The sequence below is a fragment of the Oratosquilla oratoria genome, chromosome 1 (genome assembly GCF_046742065.1).
Source record: "Oratosquilla oratoria isolate Oo_2021 chromosome 1, ASM4674206v1, whole genome shotgun sequence".
Taxonomy (NCBI): Eukaryota; Metazoa; Arthropoda; class Malacostraca; order Stomatopoda; family Squillidae; genus Oratosquilla; species Oratosquilla oratoria.
The window spans coordinates 27,667,143-27,693,679 of NC_134777.1; the positions used below are offsets into that span (position 1 = coordinate 27,667,143).

At 40.4% G+C, this 26,537-nt stretch overlaps 1 protein-coding gene across 15 annotated transcripts in view; it reads left to right on the top strand.

The window, feature by feature from the left end:
- Ptpmeg2 (Protein tyrosine phosphatase Meg2) overlaps positions 1-26,537 on the top strand; it is a 520,977-nt gene that overhangs the window by 484,204 nt on the left and 10,236 nt on the right. For 10 of the 15 annotated variants that reach the window (XM_076197078.1, XM_076197115.1, XM_076197125.1 and 7 more), the window contains 7 exons: positions 3,073-3,188; positions 11,237-11,354; positions 16,026-16,256; positions 20,128-20,269; positions 21,447-21,682; positions 22,019-22,304; positions 22,447-22,645. In XM_076197078.1, the coding sequence (XP_076053193.1) occupies positions 3,073-3,188; positions 11,237-11,354; positions 16,026-16,256; positions 20,128-20,269; positions 21,447-21,682; positions 22,019-22,304; positions 22,447-22,645 (1,328 nt within the window). Of the gene's footprint in view, positions 1-1,818; positions 1,840-2,910; positions 2,930-3,072; positions 3,189-11,236; positions 11,355-16,025; positions 16,257-20,127; positions 20,270-21,442; positions 21,683-22,018; positions 22,305-22,446; positions 22,646-26,537 lie in introns of those variants that run through there. The other 5 variants (XM_076197152.1, XM_076197144.1, XM_076197088.1 and 2 more) reach the window with 5 other exon arrangements.

Here is a 26,537-nt window from a genome sequence, read left to right on the forward strand (position 1 = left end):
AAGAGAAATCCAAGGGGACATGGAAGGAAGCTCAGAAAGGACAGTTATAGGACCTGAAAAAGAACAGCTTTCTCCACAGAGTGGTACATGTATGGAACAAACTAGACGAAACGATGGTGTGTGCAAAAACCATACACGAATTTAAGAGCAAATTAGACATGGCGAGATGCGGAGACAGGACATCACGAGCGCTCTCCTTCCCGTAAGATACAACTAGGTAAAAACACACACACACACACACACACACACACACACACACACACACACACACACACACACACACACACACACACACACACACACACACCACGCACGCGCACGCACGCTCACATTGTGAATGAATTGATCTGTTTTCCGATATTACGAGTACGACGGCTTGATGAAGCCGATGGTTTCTGCTTCAATTCTTCAGTTGTAAATCCTTCCTCAACTCTCCGCCTCTTTTCGTTGCCACTCCTCCCCTTCCTGGTACCCCCCTCCCCTTCCTCGTACCCCCCCTCCCACACACACACCTCGTTCCTCCTCCAGTGGTTGTTTTGCCTATATTCCAGTATATTATCGCTGTATTTCCCTCGGCAGAGTAAAAAAAAATCTTGACTGAAGTGTCAGACAGGGAGAGACCAAAAAGTGTTTTCAGTATTTAGATGGTATTATGACTTTGGAATTGTGATATCTGGCGGAAGCAGTGGCCCAGTGCATGTCATGTACCTTCGTGCGTATTCTCGGTCATTAGAATGAATTTTAAGCGAAGGTCACACACAAAACGTGGAAGGATTTTTTTCTTCGAAGTGGCTTGTCGAATTTTTCGAAGTGGCCGACCACAGGATGTGACCACGTTGGTGCTGAGATCCACGTGAGCAGAGAAGACTGCTGGTCGGAGGCAAGGTGAAGGGTCGGGCACCCTCGAACTATACCTCCTACGGGTCCTCGTGTCCCCTTTGTGTATATAGTTATAACTGGTGTTGAACACGAGCAAGTCGTTCCACAGTCGGAAAGTGCCGAAGGATGCCGCGGGGCTCCCGTCGGACGAAGAAAAACAGGTGCGTTTGATCTTGGGGATTAACCCCGTCAGTAACGAATGAAATAGATTAAGATTTTTTTTTATAAGTGTTTATGTTTCTTAGGTTGGATGTGGCAACGAGTGACGTGGTAGGAGCGAGACGTGAGCACAAAATAGCAAAACCAGAGAAAGCTGCAGAGCCCAGGGTGGCACTGTCGAAGCCAGTATTTGTGAGAATGGTTGAAAGTGTTGTGGAAATAGTACTTCTCTGCGAGTGTAAAATTGGCAAACTGGTAATGGAATGTGTTGCATAAGAACTACGTTTGGAATGGGAAAACGAGATAAGGTGCAGAAGGAAAATTAGCTTGCGAAATAAGATTGATTGGATGTGTTCACGTATTACGATGTGCACAGGAAAAAGGTCTAGTTTTTGGTGAAAATACGAATCAAGGATGACGGAAATACGCGTGCTGGACGTCTAAGATGAGTGCAGCGGTGAAGAAATGTTGCGCTAGAAAGGAACGAACGAGTGTAGGCGATAGTAACTGTTTTATTTATTGAATAACAGAGGATGATGACCAGAAAAAAATATTGAGGATTAAAGACAAGTTTTGTTGTGTGTGTGAAGTTGAACAGTTGTTCTATTGTCATGATAGAGTTTGTAAATGTGAAGGCAGATGTAAGAGTCATGTCGAGAATTTGTCATCTGTTTATCATGTAATGCACTGTCAAAGAAGTAGAAGCATTACATAATTAAAATTTCACTCTCATAGTTCATCCTCGACAGTCTGGAACTGAAGTTCTTCCCAGTTGTTAGCCCTGATGATCACTTTTTCTAGGTTAGTAGAAGTGATTTTATTCCACTTGTAAATGTGTACGTATCTCTGTATTACTTGTGGTGTCATATAGGACCAACAATAGGTGATGCATGTGGTGATGCCGAGAGGCGAATATTGAGAGAAAATAGTCTCCCAGTTTCTCACCCATTAATGCCTACACTTCAATCTGCAAGTTTGTACTCTTATCTTTGGACAGGATCCACACTGTTTTGATTACCGGTCCTGCACTTTGTAACACCAGCAGGGATGACGTCCAACAACAATAACTTCCCTCTTCTCCTCCTTCCAGCCAATGGCATGAAAACATTAGTAACACAGACAATTCAGCATTTTACCCAGAGAATCTGTGGCATGGCTTCAGGTACTACTGCTGGGCTGTAGGCAGTTGGTGAAATTGTGCAACAATTTATTAATATTTTTACTGTGTTTGTTACATTGTTGTTACTTGAAATTGGAAAAATCAAAATATAGTACCTCCACGAAGAATTGTAAGGATTACACCATACTACCAAAAATTACTTAGTTACTTTGCAGTCTGCATTAGAAAGAACCTTCCTTCATTTTATATACAGTATAGAGGATACAAGTTTTTGTCTTTGAACAGTTTGAGTAAGGTACTAGTGAACACCTGACAAATGATTGTTTCCTTGAAATTCAGTGACTAGAAAAACAATGGCTGGTAATGGTCCTTGGAGTCTTCCATAGATCTCTGGAAAGAAACATTGAACTGTCTGCGTTGTATTTGTTTTTACCTAATTGTGTACAGGAAAAGAGTAATGCTCATTGGGTCCAGTCTCCCATTCTCTAATTATCTAACATACCTAGACTCAAATTCATGTACAGTTCAAACTTAATCTATATTTTTGATTTCCAATTATCATATTTAGATTTGAACTTGTGTATTGTTTGAACTTGAACTATATCACCTTCTAAGCTATTCTGCATGGTGTGGGACTTTTTATGTCACCAGCTTACAGTAGTAGGGGGAGGGAAGTATAAAGAGTGGGAGAAATATGGTCGAAATTGGCGGAGATCTTGCACCCAGTCCAAAGATATTGCCAGCCCTTCAGGGCTTCTCCACTAGATAAAGGTGAGGGTGTATAAAAGTTTTGAAGATCGGTAGAAGGGAGATTTTACTCTCAGATGTTAGTCTCATAGGGCCATCATTTGCAGATGCTGGTCATTGGTTCCCATATTCTTATAAAATAAGTAAATGTAACCTTTCTTTTACAGGCTACAAAGGAATTTGTGGAGCGTGTGAATAAACTACGGCAAGCTCGTCAGATTGCTCCCTTGTCATGGAACACTGCTGTCAAGTTTCTTATGGCAAGAAAGTTTGATGTTCACAGGTATGTTCTCTGTATTCTTTTCTAAACATTTTCATTGTAAGAGGTACATTCAGAAATACCCTTCTCAATAGTTCATACATACCAAAAGGTCTTTTCTCTCATATAAAGGTGACCCAAGTCAAAACATACACCCATCCCACACACATCTCACACATCGGCACACATCCTACACACCTCCCACGCCCATCCAAACCCATTCATTGTCCCTCCCATTTCAGCACCTCATGGAGGAAATATCATTCTTGTCCTCTGCCACACCCCTTAGGTCTAGAGCAATGAAGCAAGACACAGGACTTCCACAGCAGGACCCAACAGCTGGATTACCATTACAGCTTGATTATTCCCCTCTCTCTCTCTCTCTCTCTCTCTCTCCTCTCTCTCTCTCTCTCTCTCTCTCTCTCTCTCTCTCTCTCTCTCTCTCTCTCTCTCTCTCTCTCTCTCTCTCTCTCTCTTCTCTCTCTCTCTTCTCTCTCTCTCTTCTCTCTCTCTCTTATCTCTCTCTCTCTCTTCTCTTCTCTCTCTCTCTTCTCTCTCTCTATTCTCTTCTCTCTCTCTCTCTCTCTCTCTTCTCTCTCTTTCTCTCTCTCTCTCTCACTCACTTCTCTCACTCTCTCTCTCTCTCTCTCTCTCTCTCTCTCTCTCTCTCTCTCTCTCTCTCTCTCTCCCTTCTCTCTCCCTTCTCTCTCCTTTGTCCCACTCTCTCCTTTCTCCCACTCTCTTCTTTCTCCTTCTTTCCTCTCGCTCCCTATACTCTCTCCTCCCTCTATCCTCTCTCATTTTCTCTCCTGTCTTTCTCTTGTCTCTCTCATGCCTCTCACTCTCTCCTGCTCCTCCTCACTCCTCGCTTTCTCTCTCTCGCCTTATCTTTTTCTTTCCTCCTCCTCCTCCTCTTCCTCCTTTCTCCTCCTCATCCTCCTCCTCCTCTTTAACATTTAGCAAAGTACCATCAGATTGGAAATTTGCAAACGTAACACCAATATTTAAGGGGACAAATCACAACCTGGCAACTACAGGCTGAATAGCCTGTCTTTGTGTGTCAACTGTTAGAGACCAGTGTGGTGAAATTTTTAGAAGAAAAAATTATGAAAGATTTGCAACATGGTTTCCGTAGTAAACGTTCATGTTTAACAAACCTTGTTGACTTCTTTCATGACGTTTTCCCCAAATATGATGAATTTACATCTGTTGGTATAATTTATCTAGATTTTCAGAAGGCATTCAAAAAAGTTCCACATAGATTACTTGACATATTAAAAATGCACAGTATTTCTGGTAGCATCCAAAGTTGGATTAAAGACTGGCTTTCTGAGCAAAAACAGAGTTGTAATCAATGGGGCTTCATCTAGCTCGATTGATGTAAAAAGTGGCATATAGTGGGGATCAGTTTTGGGACCCATTTTGTTCTTAATATATGTAAATTATTTAGATGATGGCCTCCTTTGTAAAGTATCAAAATTTGGTGATGACACAAAAATTACCAGTAAAGTAACAACCACCAAAGAGAAAGAAGCTCTGCAATCTGATCTTGACAGATTATCAAGTTGGGCTAACAAGTGGCAAATAAAATTTCATGTTAACAAATGTAAAGTCATGCGCATTGGAAGTAATGATAATCACATCCAATACCAAATGAATGATGAAATACTGGATTCAGTAAAGGAAAAAGATCTTGGAGTTTTAATATCGAATTATTTGAAGTTGAGTCAACATTGCTCAGAAGCTGTTAAAACAGCAAATAATTTGGTTGGTTTTATTGGAAGAGTCTTTGAAAATAGATTAGAAAAGATATTGCTAAAACTTTATCATTCTTTGGTGTATCCCCATCTTGAATACTGTGTACAATTTTGGTCCCCATACTACCAGAAAGATATTAGCATACTAGAAAGAGTCCACCGAAGAGTAACTAAAATGATACCAAAGCTAAGAAATCTGCTGTATGAAGAAAGACTTAGAATTCTAAATTTATTCTCACTTTCAAAAAGGAGAATGCGAGGAGATCTAATTGAAGTCTTTAAAATGTTCAAAGGCTTTGACAACATTAGTGTCAAAGATTACCTTTCATTAAACCAATCAAATACAAGAAGACATCATGATTTTAAAGTAATTGGTAAAATATTTTCTTCGATTGAAAGTAAGCACTTTTTCTTTAACCAGGTTGTGTAGAATTTGTTACCTAATCTGCAAATAAGATATTATGCTTTGCAATAAAAGATCTGACAGCCCGGCATCTAATTGGATAGTATAGCGGTAGCAGTAGTGTTCTTTTGCCATGCTGTCCTGTTTCTTCACTGTAGTTTAGTATAGTTAACACAGCCTCGTAAGGGCCAGTAGGCCTACTGTTGTTTGTTCTTCCTTTGTGTTTGTGTTCCTCCACCTCCTCTCTCTGGAAGAAGCTTAGAAAACAAACAAGGAACAAATATGAGAGGTCAGAGAATTATGTTGGAAAATTGAATATCAGGTATTGAGGAAGTGGTGTCTGAGAGGGGAAAAGGAGAGAGGAAAAGAAGTGAAAGGACTAGATATAAACTATACAGATATATATGGTTTGATATTGGCAAAATTGACAATAAATTACTAAAGGAGAAAGGGCCAGACATAATGTGCTTTGCTGAAACGAAGCTTATTGGAAATATTGGGTGAGGGAAAGTATAAGACAGAAGAAAAGTAACGTGGGAATAATGTGGTGAAAAGAAGTGTCAAGGTGGAAGAAGTGGAAGTGGGAGAAGGAATGGCTGGTGACATAGAAAATTTTATGTCTGGTTTTTCTTCTGACAGGTAATCATTTAGTTCACTTAATCCTGAGGTCAATCCGTCTATGTTAGTATAAGCAACTTTTGTTTATTTTATTTTTTTCCCTTCCCCCATTTCGTTTTCTGTTTCTTTTGTTTTACTTACCTGAACATGCCGTTTTCTCAGCCACATGTCAAAGACACTCCAATAGAACTCCTTTCTTTCGGCCTCTGTTCCCTTTGCATTTTTTCTGTGGTTTCATCTCTTAGTGTTTTCTCTTCCCTCAAAATTCATTTCTCTTTTTATCCATATATTGTTGTAGAGTTCACTCTTTGCTAACTTCCCTAATTTTGCTAGTATGTCTTCTACCATTTGTGACTTCAATTTTATCTTTAGAGGTCAATTTCTCTTGAATATTGGCCCATTCTATATACTGCTATTTCTTTTTCTACTTCTTGGTCTCTGTCTTGTACTTCTTTTAGAATAGTTTTTGCTATATTTCTACTTTTCCCCTCAAATACCTAACCATGCCATGTTTTTCCTCTAGTCCATATGCAACAATATACTTTTTTTATCCACTGTATCTCTGACCCAATTTGCTTTCTCTTTGTTTACTTGAATAATTGTGTCCTGTGCATTCTCCTGCATTTGCTGTTGTACTTTTTTTTTAAAAGCTATCTCTTGTTTTCCCTGTTTTCATTCATTTCTTAATCTTCTGCAAATTTTTCTTTCCTAAATTTTCAATTCTTTCAGACATTGCTTGTATTTTGTAATTTACCTCTTTTTATATATATATAATATATATATATATATATATATATATATATATATATATATATATATATAATTCTCGCTATCAGTGGTATTTTTGTTTTTCCTTTCATTTTCACATTTAACCTCAGTTTCTTTTTTTAATTCACACAGTTCATTGTTTAAGTATTCTTTTTCCTTAAATCACACACCTTTTTGTTGACTTCAAAGAAGTCTTTTCTTAAATTCGTAACCTCTTTAGTTCAATGAATTCCCTTTCCCATGAGTTTCTGTTAAAACTAATCTCCCTTTCGACTCAAATTTCTTCTTTCATACTTACCAAAACCAGAAAAGGATCGCCAGTACCTAGCCTAATTGCCCTTGGTGTTTCCTGGCCTCTGTTTACATTAAGTTTCTGTATAGTGCCTCCAGAGGCCTCTGTGTTCGTGTTGACATTCAATCCAAAATTGTCGCCATTTTCAGTTGATCCTTCTTGATTTCATTGCATTTTCTCTTGATAGACACAATTAGCACTGCTCTAGATCATCTTGGGCAACCACTAGTGCTCCCCCTCCCACTCAGTACAACCCAAGCCTCCTGCTCCCCTTGTGCTATTGAGAACTTTTGTCTTAATTCAGAGCTCTAGGTGACGCTGTGTTGACTGCTTGACGATTGACATGTACTTGTGTATTTACCTAATTGTAATATACAGGAAAGGAGCAATGCTAATTGGGTCCTTCTCCTCTTCTCTAATTTTCTAACATACCTAGACTTAAATTCATATACAGTTCCAACTTATTCTATATCCTTGATTTCCAGTTATCATATTTAGATTTTAACTGATTGAGTTTGGGCTTGATGATGACCCGTCATCCAGGAGGTGCTCAGATGAGAGGAAGGGTGGGAGGGGTGTGGAGTGTATTTAGGGATGAAATGGGTGGGAGTGTTTTTATGCCTTTCCCTTTTGTGGCTACCTCCCTTGGAAGGGGGAAAAAGCCTTGGTATATGTATGTATGTATGAGTTTGGGCTATATCACCTAAACTATTCCACATACTTATGCATCTTTATAGAAAACTGTATTTCTTCACATCCTTTCAACATATGGTCTTTCTTAATTTACTCCCTTGACCTCTTAAATCCCTTCCATCTTTAATCAGGAATGATATTTTGACACAGTCTGAAGGGGTTTCTCCTTGTCTTCTCTCTTTCTGCAGCATGAGGGGATGAAGAGTGGGGGTCACCAATTAAGTGAAGCGGCCTTGCTGTGGATGTACTGTGTTTAGTTGCATTGCTTCTGACCCAGGGCAGTGGGCGGGATACAGAGATGACCCGTCATCCACAAGGAGCTAATATGAGAGTGAGGAAAGGGAGTGGAATGGGTGGGAGTAGGTACGTGTCTTTGACATGGCTACCTCCTGAGGAGGAAAAAGCTCTTGATATATAGATAGAGATTGTAATGAGTAATATAAGAACCCAATGGATGAAGGAATCATGAAATAGAGGCAGAGAACCTGTAAGATTGGATTGTATTTCAATCAAGGAACTTGGATGATTGGATTGTTGAATAACTGGTGCCCAATAGGTTAGTATAATTATATGGTTCTTGAATTTATGCTGGAAGTGGGGAAAACTGAAATAAGATGGAACATACAGACAAGGAAGATGTATCTTGGCAAAGGCAACGTTTGCTGAACTGAAAATCACTTTAAAGTAGATAGAGGGAATTCATTGAAACTAAAAGAAATTTAGAAAAAATATATTTTCACAAATTTACAATATGGGAGTAGAAAAGTATGTATGAAGATGAGTGAAAAAGAAGTACTTAAAAGGGACTGGTTCTATAAGATGTGCATTAGCAAAACAAAAACAAAGCTGGTGAGAAGAACCAAAATGACAAAAGATGAATACAAAAAGTCAGAAAAGAATATACAAGAGTAAGAAAAGAAGAAGAACTTTGTGAAGGGGGTAGTCAACAAATGTACATGGCAAGCTGAAACATAAGGAATATTAAAGTTGGAATTTGAAGAAGTATTATATGAAGATGCAAATGCAACCACAAATAATGAAATATTCCAAACAGTATTGAATAAGGAACAGATGTTTGAGGGGAAAAAAGGATGAGAATCATGAAAATGGTATAAACAACAATTGATCCATTGCCCCAGGTCTCTCTAGCAGAAGACCTGCAGCAATAACAACAACAACAACAGGGGAAGTATGTGAAGTGTTTGGGTTACTTGAGAAATAGGATATATGAGAAAGGCCTCTGGGTCAGATGAGATCTCAAATTGGATTTTGAAAAAGTGTAGTGAACATTTGGTGAATAAAGCACATCAGTTGATAGAATGCTCACTGGAAGAGGAGCTGCCATTGTTCGCACATTTTGGCTATCATACTGGTCAAAGGTATCTCCCTTTTGAATATTGGTACCACACTTGCAGATTTCCACATAGATTTGTGGACATATGAATAAGCTGGATGAAAATTTTACTTAGGCCAACAAGATAAACAAAGGCAAAGAATCCAGCCCCCATGAGCACAGCTCCAACTCTGTATTCTGCAACTTATTAGATATAACTAGGTAAATACATACGCACATTTTGCAGCTGGAGAGAATGGATGTACTACCCAGCTCAAGAAATCTAGGAAAGATACTTAGTTCCAAGTAGAAAATAAAGGATAGAAAGAAGAACATGGAGTCCCAACTTATAAGTAGAAATTGAAATAATGTATTTAATACAAAAACTGTGGAAAGTGGTGTGACAGAGAAAACAATAAACCAGAAGCAAAGTGAAACTGAAATGGAATGTAGTTTACAAATGGCAATTTTAGATCAAGGAAATAATGATTTGGTTTTTGATAAACATGAACAAGACCTTGATTACAGAAGATTCCTAAGTGACCTAGGTAATCTAGCTCAATGAAAGATGGGAATGGTAACCAGGTGTGAGATGTTCAATAGTAGATGTAGTAAGGCAAAGAATGAAATGAAGGTGCTTGAACAGATAATTGACTCAACAAAATAGATTATTTGAAAAGTAAATTGAGTGAGATGACAGTACCAAAGGAACCATTTAAAAGAGAATTTGAGAGTCTTAGGGTGATCATAGCAGTTTCAAAGGAGAGAAAATTATGTTGTAGGACAGTATTGAACAAAGCAATAAAAGGCCATTCCACTCCCCATCCACCACTCTTTCCTCCCTCTCATCTTGGTTCCATGTGGATGACAGGTCATCCCTGTATCTTGCCCACTGCCCTGGGTCAGAAGCAATGCAGTAAGACATTACATCCACAGCAGTGCAACTTCATTTAATCAGTGACCTCCCTTCTCTGTCCCTTGCAGAAAAAAGAGAAGACTGGGAGAAATCTCTTCTGACTGGATCAAAATATCACTCATACATAACCTCTCTCTCTCTCTCTGATTGCATCAAAATATCACTCGTACATAACCTACCTCTCTCTCTCTCTATTTCATCTCTCCATCTTCTGTCTGGTCTCCTCTTTGTCTTGATAGCACATTTTCAACATTGCCTGTCATTCTTTCATGCTAACCTTCCTGCCCAATTCCACTTCCTCTCTTTTTTTGCCTCCTCAATATCTTTCACTCTTGCCCAACTTGTCCTCCTGTCTTTCAGCATTATTTGAAGCAATGATCTCTCCATTTTCCTCTGTGCACTCCTTAGCTTTGTCTCCATTGCCTTCATCAGTGTCCAAGTTTAACATCAATAGATTATAGCTGGCATTATAAAACTGATTATAAATTTTGCATTTCAGACTTGGAGGTAGAGATCTCATGATCTTGTAATTACCAATCATCTTCCAACCAATTGTGATCTTTAGTCAGCTTTGATGAAATATCCTCTTGCCATGCTTTCTTGATCTTTACTCTTCTGTGTCTTTTTGTAGTTGCATTAATTCAGGTCACTATACAGCATTAAAACAGTATCAACACGGAATAGGCCTGACCACAAACAATCTCCCCCAGATGTAACCATCACACAGAAGACCCTGAACACCTCATCTTACACTGCTCCACCCTAGCTCTACCCAGACAGCAACACAATTTTACCTTGAGTGACTTGTGGGCTGGTCCATTGGCTGTTGCTGGTTGCTTGGGAACTGTGGGTCTTCAAAAGCTCTGGACCAATGGCTGGATTGATTGATAGAAAACGAAGGAGTCCTCAAAGGGAGTACACTGGAATGGGTAGGGTGGGTATATTCTTTAGCTCCAGTATCTCTGTTTAAGAAGGAAAAGGCCCTTTGGAATGTTTGTATCACATTTTCATAACATCAACTTTAGCATCTCTGTACAGGGTATTGACTATTAAGTTTGGAAACTGATTTCCACCCATATAGAAATGCTAAGCCACATTTTAGTCATTACTCTACCATGTTTTTCTTTTTCTAACCCCCCCCCCAAAGTTCTGTATTCTTCTGTGAAGAGTTGAAAAGTTAGATCACACTTTGACATAGCCACAATGGGAAAAGCATATGGTGGAACTTGTATATGCAGCTTAATATATGACCTGGTTCTGTTCATATGCTAATGAACTTTTTCCCCCAACAGAGCTGTGAGTCTATATGAGCAACATGAGGAAACACGTTTAAGAGAAGGACTAACTCAACTTAATCCTTCCAAAGACCCTTTGAAGGCTGAGCTGAGCACAGGCAAATTCACTATACTGGTAAGTAGCTTTAGCATGGTATACACTTTCATACTGTGTGTTCCCCTCCCAATTTTTTTTTTTTTTTTTTTTTTTTTCTCTTCAATCCTCACTTTCTTTTTTACCTTCTTTTCTAACAGTGAATTGAAGTGAACTAATGAGATACCACCAACACAACCTGTGAGCAATCTCCCCAGACTTGGTATGCTCACACTTGTTACTTCATCCACAAACAACATGGGATACACTTCACAATAAATATCACCATAGAACTTGTATAAAATTTAACCACACCCACAAAGAGAACTACAATGCAAAGTAGAATACACAAAAATAGAAAAAAAAAAATCATGGATAAAGCCAGAGTAAGGATCACAAACACCATACAAAAACAAAGTAAGAAACATATTCCTGGAAATTACCAGAAAAAGTATACAAAATACATACTTAAGGGGGTACGCGACACCTGGGGGGGTGAATTTGGTCAAGATATGGCATTTTTCAAAACTGTGTTCAAAATGTTCGTATACCATTTAGAAATAAATCCCGACAAATAATTTTCCAGCCGCGCGCAATTTAAAGGTCTTGGGTGAGGTTTAAAGGGACAGAGTTAAAGGCGCAACCCACACTAGGGAGAGGCGTGCCATTTAGGACCTTCAGGCGCATCGAATAACGTTGAAATTTGATTGAATTTACGCTCGCCCAGTGCTTCAATGGCCAGTACGATGGTGGAGGGGAAGGGAGGAAGGTGGAGGGAGAAGTTTTGCCAACTTTGAGCGAAGCTAAGCGTCAGTTACCGGCTAGCTCTGAAAGGAAAAGTGCGCATGTCTCATGAGCTCTCATTGCAATCTATTACTTTAGCTAGTACATATTACTCTTTAGTACAGTCATCATGGGTAGCAAAAAGAACATCCACAATGACAAAAAACAGCAGTTAAAGATGGCAAGCAGTCAAAGACGACTAGCCAAGACCTCACCACCTCTCACTCCACCACCGCCCTCACCTGCACCTCTGTGACAGTGACAGAGGTAAAGGACAACATTAGACTAAACAATTCAAAGAGGAAGATTAAATCCAAAGAAGAAAGAGTAAAAAGATCAAGGCTATACAGGAAGAAGAGAGAAGAAGGGGTGCCCTACCAACATAGATTGGTGAGAGGAATCTGATGAGGAAAGAGAAGGCGCCCACTGCTGGAAAATAAACCTCTTTCCAATGATTTAGATACCCTAAAGACCCCCAGCAGTGAGGTTTCATATGAAGAAACCGCCAAAGGTGCAAAAAAGCAAATTATATGATGGTGTCGTCTGTGCGTCGTCACTACTGTGATATACTTATACTTTAGTTTTTCAGTATTTAAAGTACTTATAATTAAAATATGTTGATGATTTTTACTGTACTTACTCATTGTATAATAACAATTAAGCGATGAAAAAATCAGTCAAATTGGTGAAACTATAAGCAAGGTACAGATATATTTATATTTCAAGTTGCCATATCTCCGTTCGATATTTTTTTTACTTTTTTTTAATCATAAAAAATCTAAAATACATCAGATTTAGATGAAACTTACAGGGAATATTACTTTTAGTAACTGCTAGGGCCGATCGTTCGAATATTTTGAATAGGATGAAAGAGTTCGGAGTAATAATGGAAACAAGACCAAAAAAAAAAAATATTTTTCACGATTTTTGCCGGACATTAAAATTGAAATGCCTGTATGCAAAAGTATAAAGGAAATTGTTCAATTACTCAATGACCGGCCCTAGGTGTGCCTACTGACTAATCATAGCCAAAATATAAAACAAATTGGTCCACGTATTATGGTGCTGTGCACTTTTAAATGTCGCTACTGGTATACGTACATGTGTACATATGTACATGTGTACATACATCATTCTGTTTCACCTAAAATGTAGGCAACATGGATACCTATTTACCTGAGAAGTTTCAGCTCTTTACTCTAAATAGTTTAGAAAATGACCTCCAGGTGTCGCGTACCCCCTTAAGGGCCATCTCTCTTGTAAAGGGGTGGCTGACTCAAAGCATTCAACCACCCTACACCTATCTGAAACGCATTCGTCACCCCTGTCCCCTACCACACTGCTTTGGTCAAAGGCAATGCAGTGAGAAACAGCACCTCCACAGCAGGGCCCAATTGCTGGATCTGGTTTACTCCTGTCACTTCTTTATATGGCAACCTTCCATGCCTCCTCCTCCTCCTCCTCCTCCTCTTCCTCTCTCTCCCTCCCCTCTTCCTCTCTCTTTCCCTCCCTCCCCCACACCACCTTCTCCTCTTTCTCCACTCTCCACTCTCTTCCCCTGCCCAATCTCCCCCCTCTCTTCTTCCCTCTTCACTCTCTTCCCCCTCTCTTTTCCGGTTTCTCTCTGACTCTACTTCTCTTTCTTGACTCAGTCTCTGTCTTTGTTCTCTCACAATGTCTTTCTTTCTCTGTCTCTGTACCTCTCATTCTCTTTTTATGTATCTTGTTCTCTCTGTCTATGTTTCTTTGTCTTTGTCTTCTGTCTTTCTGTCTCTTGTCTCTTTCTCATTCTCTGTCTCTCGCTCTTTGTCTCTCTCATTGTCTGTCACTCAATCTCCATGTCTCCCTCTCTCCCTCTCTCTGTCTGTATCTGTGTCTGTCTCTGGCTCTCTCTTGCCCTGTCTCTGTCTCTATCTCTCTCTTTGTTTCTCTCTTTCATGGTTCCTCTCTCTCACTCACTTTGCCCCATTTTCTCTCTGTTGCTATCTCATCTGTCTCTCTTTTTGACTCTTTCTCTTTGTTTCCATCTCTGTCCCTCACTTTCATTCTCTTTGTCTTTGTCTCTCTGCCTCACCCTCTGTCTCTCATTCTTTCAGTCTCTGTCTCTGTTTCTGTATCTATGGGTCTTTCTAACTCTGTCTCTCTGTCTCTGGCTCACTCATTTTATCTGTCTCTCCCTGTCTGTTTCATGGTCTCTCACACTCTCCCTGTCTCTTTGCCTCTCTCTTTTTCATTGTCTTTTTCACTCCTTCTGTCTCGCTCTATCTCATTCTCTGTCTCGTTCTCACTCATTCTCTGTATCTTTCTCTTTCTGATTCTCTCTCTGACTGTGTGTCTCTGCCTCTCACTCTTTTGGTGTCTTTGTCTCACTCTCTTTGGGTCTCTATCTGCCTCTTTGTCTCTCCCCTCTTCCTCTCTCTCTCCCCACTTCCTCTCTCTCTGCCCCTCTTCCTCTCACTCTCCCCCCTCTTCCTCTCTCCCTCCCCTCTTCCTTTCTCTCTCCCCTCTTTCTCTCTCTCCTCTTCCTCTCTCTCTGTCTCCATCTCTCTCCCACCCCTCCTTCCCCTCTTTCTCCCCTCGCCAATCTCTTCCCCACTCTGATCTCCTCCCTCTCTTTCTCTCTGACTGTCTCTCTCAACTCTGTCTTTGTCTCTGTCTCACTCACTGTCTTTTTTGTCTCTGTCCATCTCACTCTCTTTTTCTGTCTTTCTTTTTCTCTGTCTCTCACTTTGTCTCTCTTATTATCTGTCACTCAGTCTCCATGTCTCCCTCTCATGGCTCTCTCTAACTCTGTCTCTCTATTTTTTCTATTTTTGTATCTCTCACTCTGTCTCTTGCTCTCTCTTGCTCTGTCTCTTTCATTCTGCCTTTCTCTCTTGCTCTCTCATCTGTCTCCCTGTCTCTTTCTCTCTTTTTTCTCTGACTCTTTCTGTCTTTCACATTTGTTCTGTTTTTCTGTCTGTCTCTCTCATTCTGCATCTCCCTCAATCTGTCTCTCATTCTTCCAGTCTCTCCCTCTGCCTGTCTGTATTCCTGTTTCCTTCTCTATGGCTCTAACACTGTCTCTCAGTTTCTGTCTCTGTCTTGTTCATTATCTGTCTCTCCCTGTCTATGTTTCATTCTCTCTCTTTGCCTCTGTCTTTCTCACTCTGTCTCTCTGTCTCTTTCAGTGTCTGTCTTGTTCTCTGTCTCTCTGTCTCTTTCAGTGTCTGTCTTGTTCTCTGTGTGTCTGTCTCTTTCAGTGTCTCTCTTGCTCTGATTCTCTCTCACTGTGTCTCTTTGTCTCACTATCTGTTTCTGTCTCTCACTCTATTTGGGTCTTGCATATCTCTCTCTCTCTCTCTCTCTCTCTCTCTCTCTCTCTCTCTCTCTCTCTCTCTCTCTCTCTCTCTCTCTCTCTCTCTCTCTCTCTCTCTCTCTCTCTCTCTCTCTCTCTCTTTCTCTCTCTCTCTCTCCCCCCCCCCTCCCCCTCCCTCCCTCCCTCTCTTCCAAACCAAGCAGACATGTTCAAGGCTATCACAGAACAGTCAGCTATCAGAAACCAAAGGATTGTACAGTGGAATCCTCCAATGAATACTATCACCCCCATTTAACTAGTTCATACACAGCCTCCCCACACCAAACCCAGAGCACACGTCAGTGCTCTTGCATGCAGATAAACTAACTGCAACTAACAACATAACTAAAAACTTGCACATTTGCCTGGATAAGCTGTGTGCTTTCCCTCAGGAATCCTTAGTGTTGTTGCTTACCCAATAAGCATAAATCTAAGACACACGCAATAGTCAGATTATATGGTTTACCTCTCATACTGGACAAAAACTTAAATACTTGGCCTTACATTGAAACACAAGTGCCCCTCTCTAAAATAGGCATAGTATTTAGAGAGCAGCCACTATTATGATTTTAATCCTTTTGATTTATTTCTAGCCTGGTCGAGACTCCTCGGGCTCGGCAATAGCAGTCTTTACTGCCCGTCTGCACGACCCTCGTCAGGCAACACACCAGACAACCCTTCAAGGAGTGGTGTATCAACTGGATGCTGCACTTGAGTCAACTCAAACTCAGCGATGTGGTCTTGTCTTTGTCTATGATATGACTGACTCTGTTTACCAGAACTTTGATTACCAACTCTCCCAGAAAATTTTAAATCTTTTGAAGGTACTAAATTTACATGTGTATATACAAGTTTGTAGGATTATGAGATGATTTGTATCTTTGAGCCAATGACACTGTGCTTGTCTTGTTCTAGTTTACTTTTGATGTTGTTCAGCATTGGGGATCAATGATGGTATCTTTACGTGGTGGTCCTGCAAGGTGGACAGTAGAGCTGCCCATTTTCAAAACCCATCAACCCCTTCACCTCCAGGAGGTACAGCCCTGAGTGGCTGACTCTTGGTCTCTAGAATGGATTCTATCATCTTCAGCTGTATTTCTTACTTTTTTCCACACATGGAGAGCTGACAACTCATAACAACTGGTCTCCTCTTCCTACAAATTTTATCTAGTGATATAAACAGTTTGGCCCACACTGACAAACAAGAAGAAAAATAAAACTCCACTGTTGGCCTGTGGGTAATCCACTTGGTGAAACTTGAGGCAGCAATTAATTAATCTGCAGAGAGTAGGACTATAGGCTGAGGGGGTGGGGTGAGGACAAAGTAGCTGGGATTAAATGGGACTTTGTGTGTGTGTGTGTTTACCTAATTATAGTATACATGAAAGGAACAACACTCATTGGATCCCACCTCCTATTCTCTTAATTTTTTATTATACCTAGCATCAAATCCATGTACAGTTCCAACTTAATCTATATTCTTGTTTTCCAATTATATTTAGAATTGAACTCGTGTATCATTTGAACTTGGGCTATATCACCTAAACTATTCCACATGTTTATGCATCTATGTAGAAAACTTCATATCCTATAGACATGTGATCTTTCTTAATTTGATTCCATGACCTCTTAAAGTCATCCCATCTTTAATCAGATCTCTTCCATCAGTGCAATCATATCCCCTTTAGTGACTTGAATACTGTAATCATATCACCTCTTTCTCTTTGATCTTTCAAAGTTGGCAGACCCAGTGCTCTTAGTCTTGCCTCATATGGTTTATATGCCAGGCTGGGGACCAGTTAGGTTGCTGCCCTCTGTATTCTTTTGCTCTTTCTTCACTCTCTTCTCTCTCACTTCACTTTCTTTTTGCTCTCCTTCACTCTGTATGTGTATTTACCTACCTAGTTTTATCTTACGGGAAGGGGAGCTATGCTCATGGTGTCCCATCTCTGTATCTTGCTATGTCTAATTTGTCCTTAAATTTGTGTATTGTTTATGCACATACTATTGTTTCATCAACTGTGTTCCATACATCCACCACTCTGTGGGGAAAGGTGTTCTTTTTCAGATCTCTTCTATAACTGTCCTTTTTGAGCTTCTTTCCATGTCCTCATGTATTTCTCTTATCCCAATTTAGTGAGTCTCCACTATTCAGGACTTCTGTACATAGTCAACAAGTCGCCTCTTTCTCTTCTTTGTTCCAGAGTCAGTAATTTTTTTTTTTGACAATCTTCATATGACAGTTTTGATAGCGTTGGGGCCATCTTCATAGTGGCAGGAAAGGGAGGAGTGGGGGTGGAGGTAGAATGTAGATTGAGAGAAGCGAGTAAACGCCTTGGTGGATTAAAAAGTGTAATGAGAAATAGACATCTGGGAATGGATGCTAAGAGGAGGTTATATGAAGGAGTGATTGTGCCAACAACACTGTAGGGGGCAGAAACATGGAACATGAGAGAGGAAGAGAGGAGTCTGAATGTGTTTGAGATGAAATGTCTGAGAAGTATGATAGGGGTCACTAGGCTAGATAGAGTGAGAAATGAGGAGGTGAGGAGGAAAACAGGGGTGGAAAGGGAGCTGGGAGATAGGGTTGATGAAAGAGTATTAGGATGGTTTGGACACATGGAAAGAATGAGTGAAGAAAGATTAGTAAAAGAAGTGTGAAAGGCAGAAGTGGAAGGAGTGAATATGAGGGGGCGTCCTAGGATGATATGGATGGATGGGGTGAAAGGGGGCATTACAAAAGACAGGAATGTCTGTTGAGGAAGGATGGGAGAGGACAGAAGATAGGGGTGAATGGAGAGGGGTTGTGTATAGATGATGCTGTGATGCATGAGGGGGAGTGGGTGGGGGGATGGGGGGCGAGGAAGTATGTATGAGAAAAAATTTGACGCATCCCTAAGGGTTTTCTCCCTGTCTTCTTTTCTGCATGGGGGGTCGGAGAGGGGGAGTCGCTGAATTTATGAAGTGGCCTTGCTGTGGATGTGCTGTGTCTTGCGACACTGTTTCTGACCCAAGGCAGTGGACAGGATGCAGGGATGACCCATCATCCAAGAGGTGCCAAGATGGGAGGGAGGGGAGTGGAATGTATAGGAAATGGAATAGGTGGGAGTGGTTTCTATGCCTTTTTCTTTTTGGCTACCCCCAGTGTAGGGGGAAAGCCTTTGGTATATGTATGTATGTATTTACTTTGTATTCCTCCTATGGTTTCCAGTTTAAATAGTTTTTTGTGAGAGACTTTGTCAAAAGTTTTTTGTAGGTCCAGGAAAGCACAATCAGCCCATCTGTCCCTTTCCTGTATTATATCTAGTAGTCTTGAGTAAAAACAAATCAAATTTGTGGTACATGATCTTCCCTATCTAAAACTGAATTGTCTCTGATTTAGTAATTGTTCTCCAGATGTTTTATCCATCTACTTTTCATAACTTTTTCACAAATTTTGGCTACTATGCTTGTAAGGGAAACAAATCTTTAATTTGTTGTCTTCCTTATTTCCTCCTTTATAGATTGGTACTATATCAACATTTTCCCAGTCTTCTGGTATTTTTCCTTCCTTGAGTAAGCATCTTATTATGTTGTATATTTTGTCTATTCTTTACATTCTTTTAATGTCCAATTTGCTATTCCATCTGGGCTGTGCAATTTTCTGACATCAAGGTTCATTATTTGGTCCATTATTTCTTTCCATAATACTGTTATTTCCCTCATGGGGGGGGGGGTTACTTCCCTTCCTTCATCCCAAGGTACATTTTCTGTAGTGAAAACTAAATATAAGTGCTTACTCATAACTTCGATCATTTCTGTATCCTCTGTGTATTCCATATTTTCTTGGCATAGTTTCACTAGTTCCTGTTTGTTTTTTAGTTTACCATTTACATATTCCTAGGTTTATATGCCAGGTTGGGGACCTGTTAGGTTGCTGCCCTTTGTATTGTTTTGCTCTTTCTTATATCCTTCACTGTATATTTACCTAGTTGTATCTTGTGGGAAGGGGAGCTATGCTCGTGGTGCCCTGCCTTTATATCTTGCAGTGTCTAGTTTGCTCTTAAATTTGTGTATAGTATTTGCATACACTATTGTTTTGTCCAGTTTGTTCCAGATGTCCACCACTCTGTGTGGATTTTTTTTTCTTTTCTTTTTTCTTCCCCCCCTCACATTTCCACCTCTGGTGCCCGTACCTTTGGCCTGAGTGGTGTCTAAGTGCAATCGGCAGGAGGCTTGGTGGCTCTCCACCTGTGGGTTATTGTGCATTGTCTTCTTGCCATGAAGTTGGTTAATAACTAATTGTTATTTAAGCCTGCCCTAATGATCTTTTTGGATAGTATGTTTCTATGGACCATGTCAAAAGCCTCTAGTTATCATAACTGTTCCTTCTGATGAGGCTTTCTTATTGAATTCTTCCAGTACTTGAGGAGTGATGTTTGTGAAGAGTGTGTGCAGGTGGAGTTACATTCCTTGAATCAATATCTCCCATATAAAGGAGGTAACCAACTAAGACAAGCGCCCACCCTCCACCCATCCCACCCTGAAACATTCCCTATAGTACTAATTGCATGTTACCATGCAGGCATTACCCTAGTATGGAGGCACATATGTATTAAAAAAGATGCATGGATAGGCTCTCTGTATACACACAGTTTGGAAAAGGTAACCCAGTTAGTGTATTTACATAATATTAACAAAAGGTTCTTCATCCAGGGTGGCTACCCAGCACGTCTAAAAAAGGTCCTGATTGTCACAGCTCCTCTATGGTTCAAAGCTCCTTTCAAAGTACTGCGATTATTCGTAAGAGAAAAGCTAAGGGACCGTGTCTTCACTGTGTCTTCCCCAGAGGTATTAAGTATCCCATTCCTAGTTTTATTTTGATTGTCATGTCTTCCATGACCAACAGTTTCTCTGTATTTGTAATGAGATATAATGTTATTTGAAATAATTTGCACTTGCATCAGACATTGAGATAATTTATAACATTTCTTGATATTTATGAGATATAATGTCAATGTAAACATCATGTATCAGTAGATGTCTCATAATATGATAGATTACTATGATTGTTTTTCTAAGAATGAGTGAAGAAAGATAAGTAAATAGGTGTGGAAGGCAGAGGTAGAAGGAGTGAACATGAGGGGTCGACCAAGGATGAGATGGATGGATGGGGTAAAAGGGGCATTGGGAAAGAGGGGAATGTCTGTTGAGGAAGGATGGGAGAAGACAGAAGATGGGTGAATGGAGAATGGTTGTCTATGGATGATGCTATGATGCATGAGGGGGAGTGGGTGGGGGATGGGATGTGAGGGAGTATGTGTGAAAAATAAATTGACACAGCCTGAAGGGATTTCTCCCCATCTTTTCCTTTAATGCATGAGGGGACAGAGAGGGGGGGTTGCCAGTTTGAGGAAGTAGCCTTGCTGTGGATGTGCTATGTCTTGCAACACTGCTTCTGACTTAGGGCAGTGGGCAAGATCCAGGGATGACCCGTCATCCAGGAGGAGCCAAGATAAGAGGAAGGGAGGGAGGTGGATGGGAGTGGGTATAGGGATAGAATTGGTGGGAGTGGATTTTATGCCTTTGTTTTTTAGCTACCTCCCTTGTAAGGGGGAAAAGGCCTTTGGTATTTGTATATATGTATGTACTATGATTTAAAAAAGTTTTGAGTGCAAAAGATAGTGACTTAGAGGGAGATCGTAAATGAATGAAGGGATGCTGCTGCCCAAATGGTTATTCCTCTCATCTACTTCATGATTTAGTTTTGAGTGGATGAGGAGGGGTGAGGGTGTCACCTTTGGGTGAAACGGTGGAGATAAACTAGCCTTAGCTGTCAGGCCCTGCTGTGGAAGAGCAAGGCCTGACAGGGCAGAGGACAAGGCAATCCTTCATACCGAAGTTGCTGGAATGGGAGGATTGGATGAAAGAGTTTGTTTACCATGAGGATATGAGCATTGACTTGGCCACCTCTCCTATAAGGTGAAAAAGCGATTGGTATTTATTTAATATTTTCTTTTCTCTTCCACAGTTAGTTAACCACATACCTGCAGACTGTCTTCCTTCATCATTAGGAGGGTCACTGCAAATTGATCACTCTGCCTGGCTCCTCCACTGTGTGAAATCCATGACCAACAGACATCCTCCTGAGCTTTGTGACGTGGCACCCTTGGGTGAGGTGCCTCCTGCTGCCCTGCAGGTAGGCGGAGAAGCAGGAAACCACATCTCCAGCATGGTGCCCACAGACACACACACGATAACAGAACAACAGGTAAGTTACATACATACATACATACATACATATACCAAAGGTTTCTCCCCCTTACAAGGGAGGTAACCAAAAAACAAAGGCATAAAAACCAATTCCACCCTCTTCCCTCTCTCTTATCTTGGCACCTGGATGACAGGCAAGTTGCTGTCATAATTGACCTCCCTTATTTCTCTCTCTCTCTCTCATTACATTTGTTTAAGCAGCATTGAGAAGTTATCCATTTGTATTTTGTCATTGATTATGAATGCTTACTTTTCTTAATCAGTGTTTTATATTATTATTATTATTATTTTTTCTCTTCTTTAATCCCATTATTAACCTGTGTTGGGTTTGCAGGTTTGCCTTGATTGTAGTGATGATGATCACAGTTCTTATGAAAAAAGCTTACTCAATGAAAGCCATGATGATGAGGATGACTTAGAGCAGCATCTTAGCCAAGAGCAGCTATGTCAGCAGAACCTGAGTGATGAAGAAGGCAATGGGGATGAAGATGAGGAAATTGAGAAGGTCACCAGTAGTACAGTAGCAGCCGTTAAAGGGCTGACAGAAAACTCACAGGATGAGGTTCCCCACATAAATGGTCATGTTTCACAAAGTACAGAGGATGATGTTCATTTAATTGGTAAGTTTAGAAAAGTGGCATGTAGGAACAGTGTTCAAGGGGAAATTGCCAGTGTGCTGCAATTTTTTTTTTTTTTTTTTTTTTTTTTTAAGATTTGTTAACTTTAATTATATAGATAATTAGGTATATTAATTGATTCCAGGTGGCAGCTCTCCTGTGGCTCCTCCCAGTAGTGGAAGCAGTGGCTTCAGTGATGATGACAGTCTACACTATGATGATGGAGGGGGATTCTCTTTAGAAGAATTTGTTCTTCACCTTCGACATAAAGGCAGACAAGGACTGTATCAAGACTATAGCCAGATTAAAACTAGACCTGCAGAAGGCACTTTTGATAATTCAAGGTGCTTAATTGTCTCCATTTTTATAGATGATTAGTTTGGATATTTTAGAGTATGGACAAGAGCTATGCTCTTGAATTGATCACTTGTTTGAGCAGTATAATTTTTTAGTCTAATTTGGGATGCAAGAATTACAGAGGATTGATTTTTATGAATATATTGGGGCTATCTCCCTTGTAAGAGGGAAGAATCCTATTGGTATATAGATAGAATATACCAGGAGTGCTGTATAGAATTGACAAGTAATAGGATAAGGGAGGGACTAATGACAGGTACTTGCTTCTAGTGGTCTTGTAGGACAGTCCTCAGACTATCTGTCTACATACCAATAGGCCTCTTTCCCCTTATTAGGGAGGTAGCCAGCCAAGACATACAAGTACACCCACCCCTAAACATCCAACTCCTTTTCCCTTTTCATTTTAGTTCCATGTGAATGAAAGGGTCATCTCATCCCCAGCCCTTTGTCCAGGTCATAAGAAATGCAGCAAGCAGGGCCTGTGAGAGGTTGGGGGGGGGGGGTTCGGGTTCAGCCAGGGTCCAAGAGCTAAGAAGGGCCCCACAGCACTTTCTATACTTTCCCCATCCTGACATACACATACATTGACATGCACAAACAATACTATATTTATCACACCACACTTAGTTCTTTTGATTAGTATTTGTTACTAATTATTGTAGATTTACTGGACATCAAATCTTCAATTTTGAGGAAAACAAAAGAGAACTTGTACCACCTTGCAAAATTCCTCTTGGAGGACCTGGCAGCAAGACACAACACATCCATTGCAGGGCAAGCCACTTCATATAAACAGTGGCTGTCTCTCCTTGTCCTATCACATGGACATATAAAAGACGAGGAGAAATCATTTTGGGCCACATCAGTTTATATTCCATTTTCAACCATTCTCCACTCACTTATCTCTTGCCTTCTTCCTTCCCTCGAGGTTGCTGGTTTCCTGGAGGCTGTGGATTTTCTGCAAAAGAGACTAGGGGCAATGGATAAATTAATTATCCATTCCCTGCTCAACATTTTCCACTTCACCTTATCCATCCATCTCATTTTTGGTCTTCCCATCAGATTCCTTCCATCCACCTCTGCCTTCCACAATCTTTATGCTAGTGTTTCCTTGTTCTTCTTCTCATGTGCCCAAACCATCTTGATGTTCTTTCATCTTCCTAATCTGCCACTTCTGTTTCTATCTCTGCTCTCCTCATTTCTCACTCCATCCATCCTAGTATCCCCCACCATACTTCTTAAACACTTCATCAACACGTTTAAACTTTTCCTTTCCAGCTGCCTTAAATTTTCAGGTTTTTACCCCATGCAATGTCAAAGGCACACTCATCACTTCATACAGAAATCCCCCCAATGAAGGAAATAACTGTAACAAAGAAGGAAATCAGCGATCAAATAAAGAACTTTGATGTTAGAAAATCCCATGGTCCGGATGGAATTGCAAATTGGATATTGAAAGAATGTGTAGAGGAATTAACATAAAATACATTTACAGAATCATGAAAGGCATGGAAGTCCTTGATAGATAGGACTTACTAAATTGGAATAAGAGAAATACAAGGGGACATGAAAAGAAACTCAAAAAGGATAGTTATAGAAGACCTGAAAAAAAAGAAGCAAGTTTTCCTCACTGAATGGTGGATATCTGGAACAAACTGGATAAAACCATAGTGTATACAGAAACTATACATGAATTTAACCACTTCCATATGGTGACGCCTACGTAGGCGGCATGAGGAGCAAGTGGGTACTCGATGATGCCGACGTCGCCATCTTGATTATAGTTATTGTAGTCGTACCTACGTAATTTCCATTCTCTCTAAACTGGCTTCATCAATTTTCTATGGTTATCAAAATACACGGGTGAAGGAGAATGAACGATTGAGCACTAACTTTATTTTTTATAATGTGATTATTATGACGCAACATCGCACGTCGGGCAGCTAATGCTGCCAGACGAGCAATGTGCCCCGGAGTGAAGAGGTTAAGAGCAAACTAGACACTGTGAGATACAAAAAACAGGACACCACAAGCATAGGTCCCCTTCCTTTAAGATACAACTAAGTAAATAGGGAAATTAAATCTTTTTGCATCCGACCTAGTCATGGACCAAAAGATCTCGTGTTGGGATGCTCCTTATTGAAATATCAGACGCGGGTTAGGGCGTCGTTACTTGCGGCGGAGGTTGAAGGGATGGTGGTTCGAATCCTGCCACCAGTGAAGTTGAACCAAGGGCATGGTTCATTAAATTCCATGCTACAAAGTCCTCTGTGAGGGGTGTAACCGATAATGGTTGTGGTTACATAAGATGGTCTTAATGCGGGCGAGATAAACTCCAAAACCGAAATTTCTTCTATTTATAACAACGTAATCTGGAGTTGTTAACAACAGATGTATATATGGACCCTGTGGGCAAAATACAGCAAGTGCCAGGCCTTGACCTAGGGCACACCTGGCTGGCAGTGTTATCACACTGCTCAGCCTTCTGGCTGGTAGGCTCTTGACCTGCCCAGCTCTGGCTTGCTGGTAGGCTCTTGACCTGCCCAGCTCTGGCGTTCGTGACATAGGTGTCGAAGGTTAATATAGGGGGTTAGTGGGTTGTTGTAAGTTACATTGGGGTCAGTTTTATATATGAGGGTTAGTCGTATAGTTGGTGGGTGTTGTTAGGTATGTTATATATATGTTAGCTTATGGGTAATATAATAAGGGGGAGTTATAATAAAGGGTTTTTAATGGGTTAGTCTGGTGGTATTTGGCATGTTCTAGGTGATATCCTGTTTTGTCTGAATTCTGCTGTGTTAGATGTATGTGTTCTGGGAAAGCAAGGTAAGCAAGAGGGGAGTCTCGCTATGTTGCAAGCATGTGGATCATGTGTGTGGTAGGTGATGGTTAGTAATGGTTACAGGGGCACCATCTTAACCTTCCGATAGGGGGAAGTTTGTGATGTTAATCCATATCATAATTAGAAAAATAAATAATTCACAGGTAAGCCACATAATAAATACTATTAAGCAAATAAAAAAAAAAGTCATCAGATTTTGGAACATAATATACCAAAGGCTTTTTACCCCCTACAAGGGAGGTAGCCAAAAAACAAAGGCATAAATCCACTTCCCAATTTTGTAACACTTGGCTAAAAAAAAAAGCTGCTGGGGAAGGGGTTATGGGTTTTGGGTTAGAATGGTGTTCGTGTCATTTTTGTGTGATGGGCTTTTGGGAGGATTTCTGTATGTAGGTGTCCTATGAGGTAGTTTTGGTGCATCCTGTTATTACATCCAGTGCTCCATTCTGCAGTGTGTGTAAATTTTTTGTTTCATTTGCCTCATACCATGTCTCTTTGCATCTATTTGGAGATACTTATTTCTCATGACACTTTGATTCCCCCAAGGCGTTTACTAGCTATCATCTTTTCAAAACTCCTGATATTTCCCTACTACTACCATCTACTACATTTACATTTCTCCATCTGGGTGTCCAACATATCCTCCTCACTGGCAGGCAACCAGTAGGGGTAGCCATTTTAGTTGTTGACAATCCAACCTTATGGCAGGTAGCACTGGGTTACATGGTACTGATAGAAAGCGAACTGTCATGCCTAAACATTAACAAAAAGAAATGATGTAGTCTTAAGCAACAAGTGTAAGATACAACTAGGTAAATATAAGGCATATATTAACCTCTTCAGTACGGGCCTTAAATCTCGCGGGCAGCAGCCGATGCCAGCCGTACGACGTGTCGTAATAATACTCGCATCAGAAAATATAGTCACCGCTTATATCGATCGTTCTCTCTTTCACCCGTGAATTTTGATAACCATAGAAAATGTGATTACAGACAGTTTAGAGAGTATGTCATTACGGAGGGGCAGCTACAATAAAT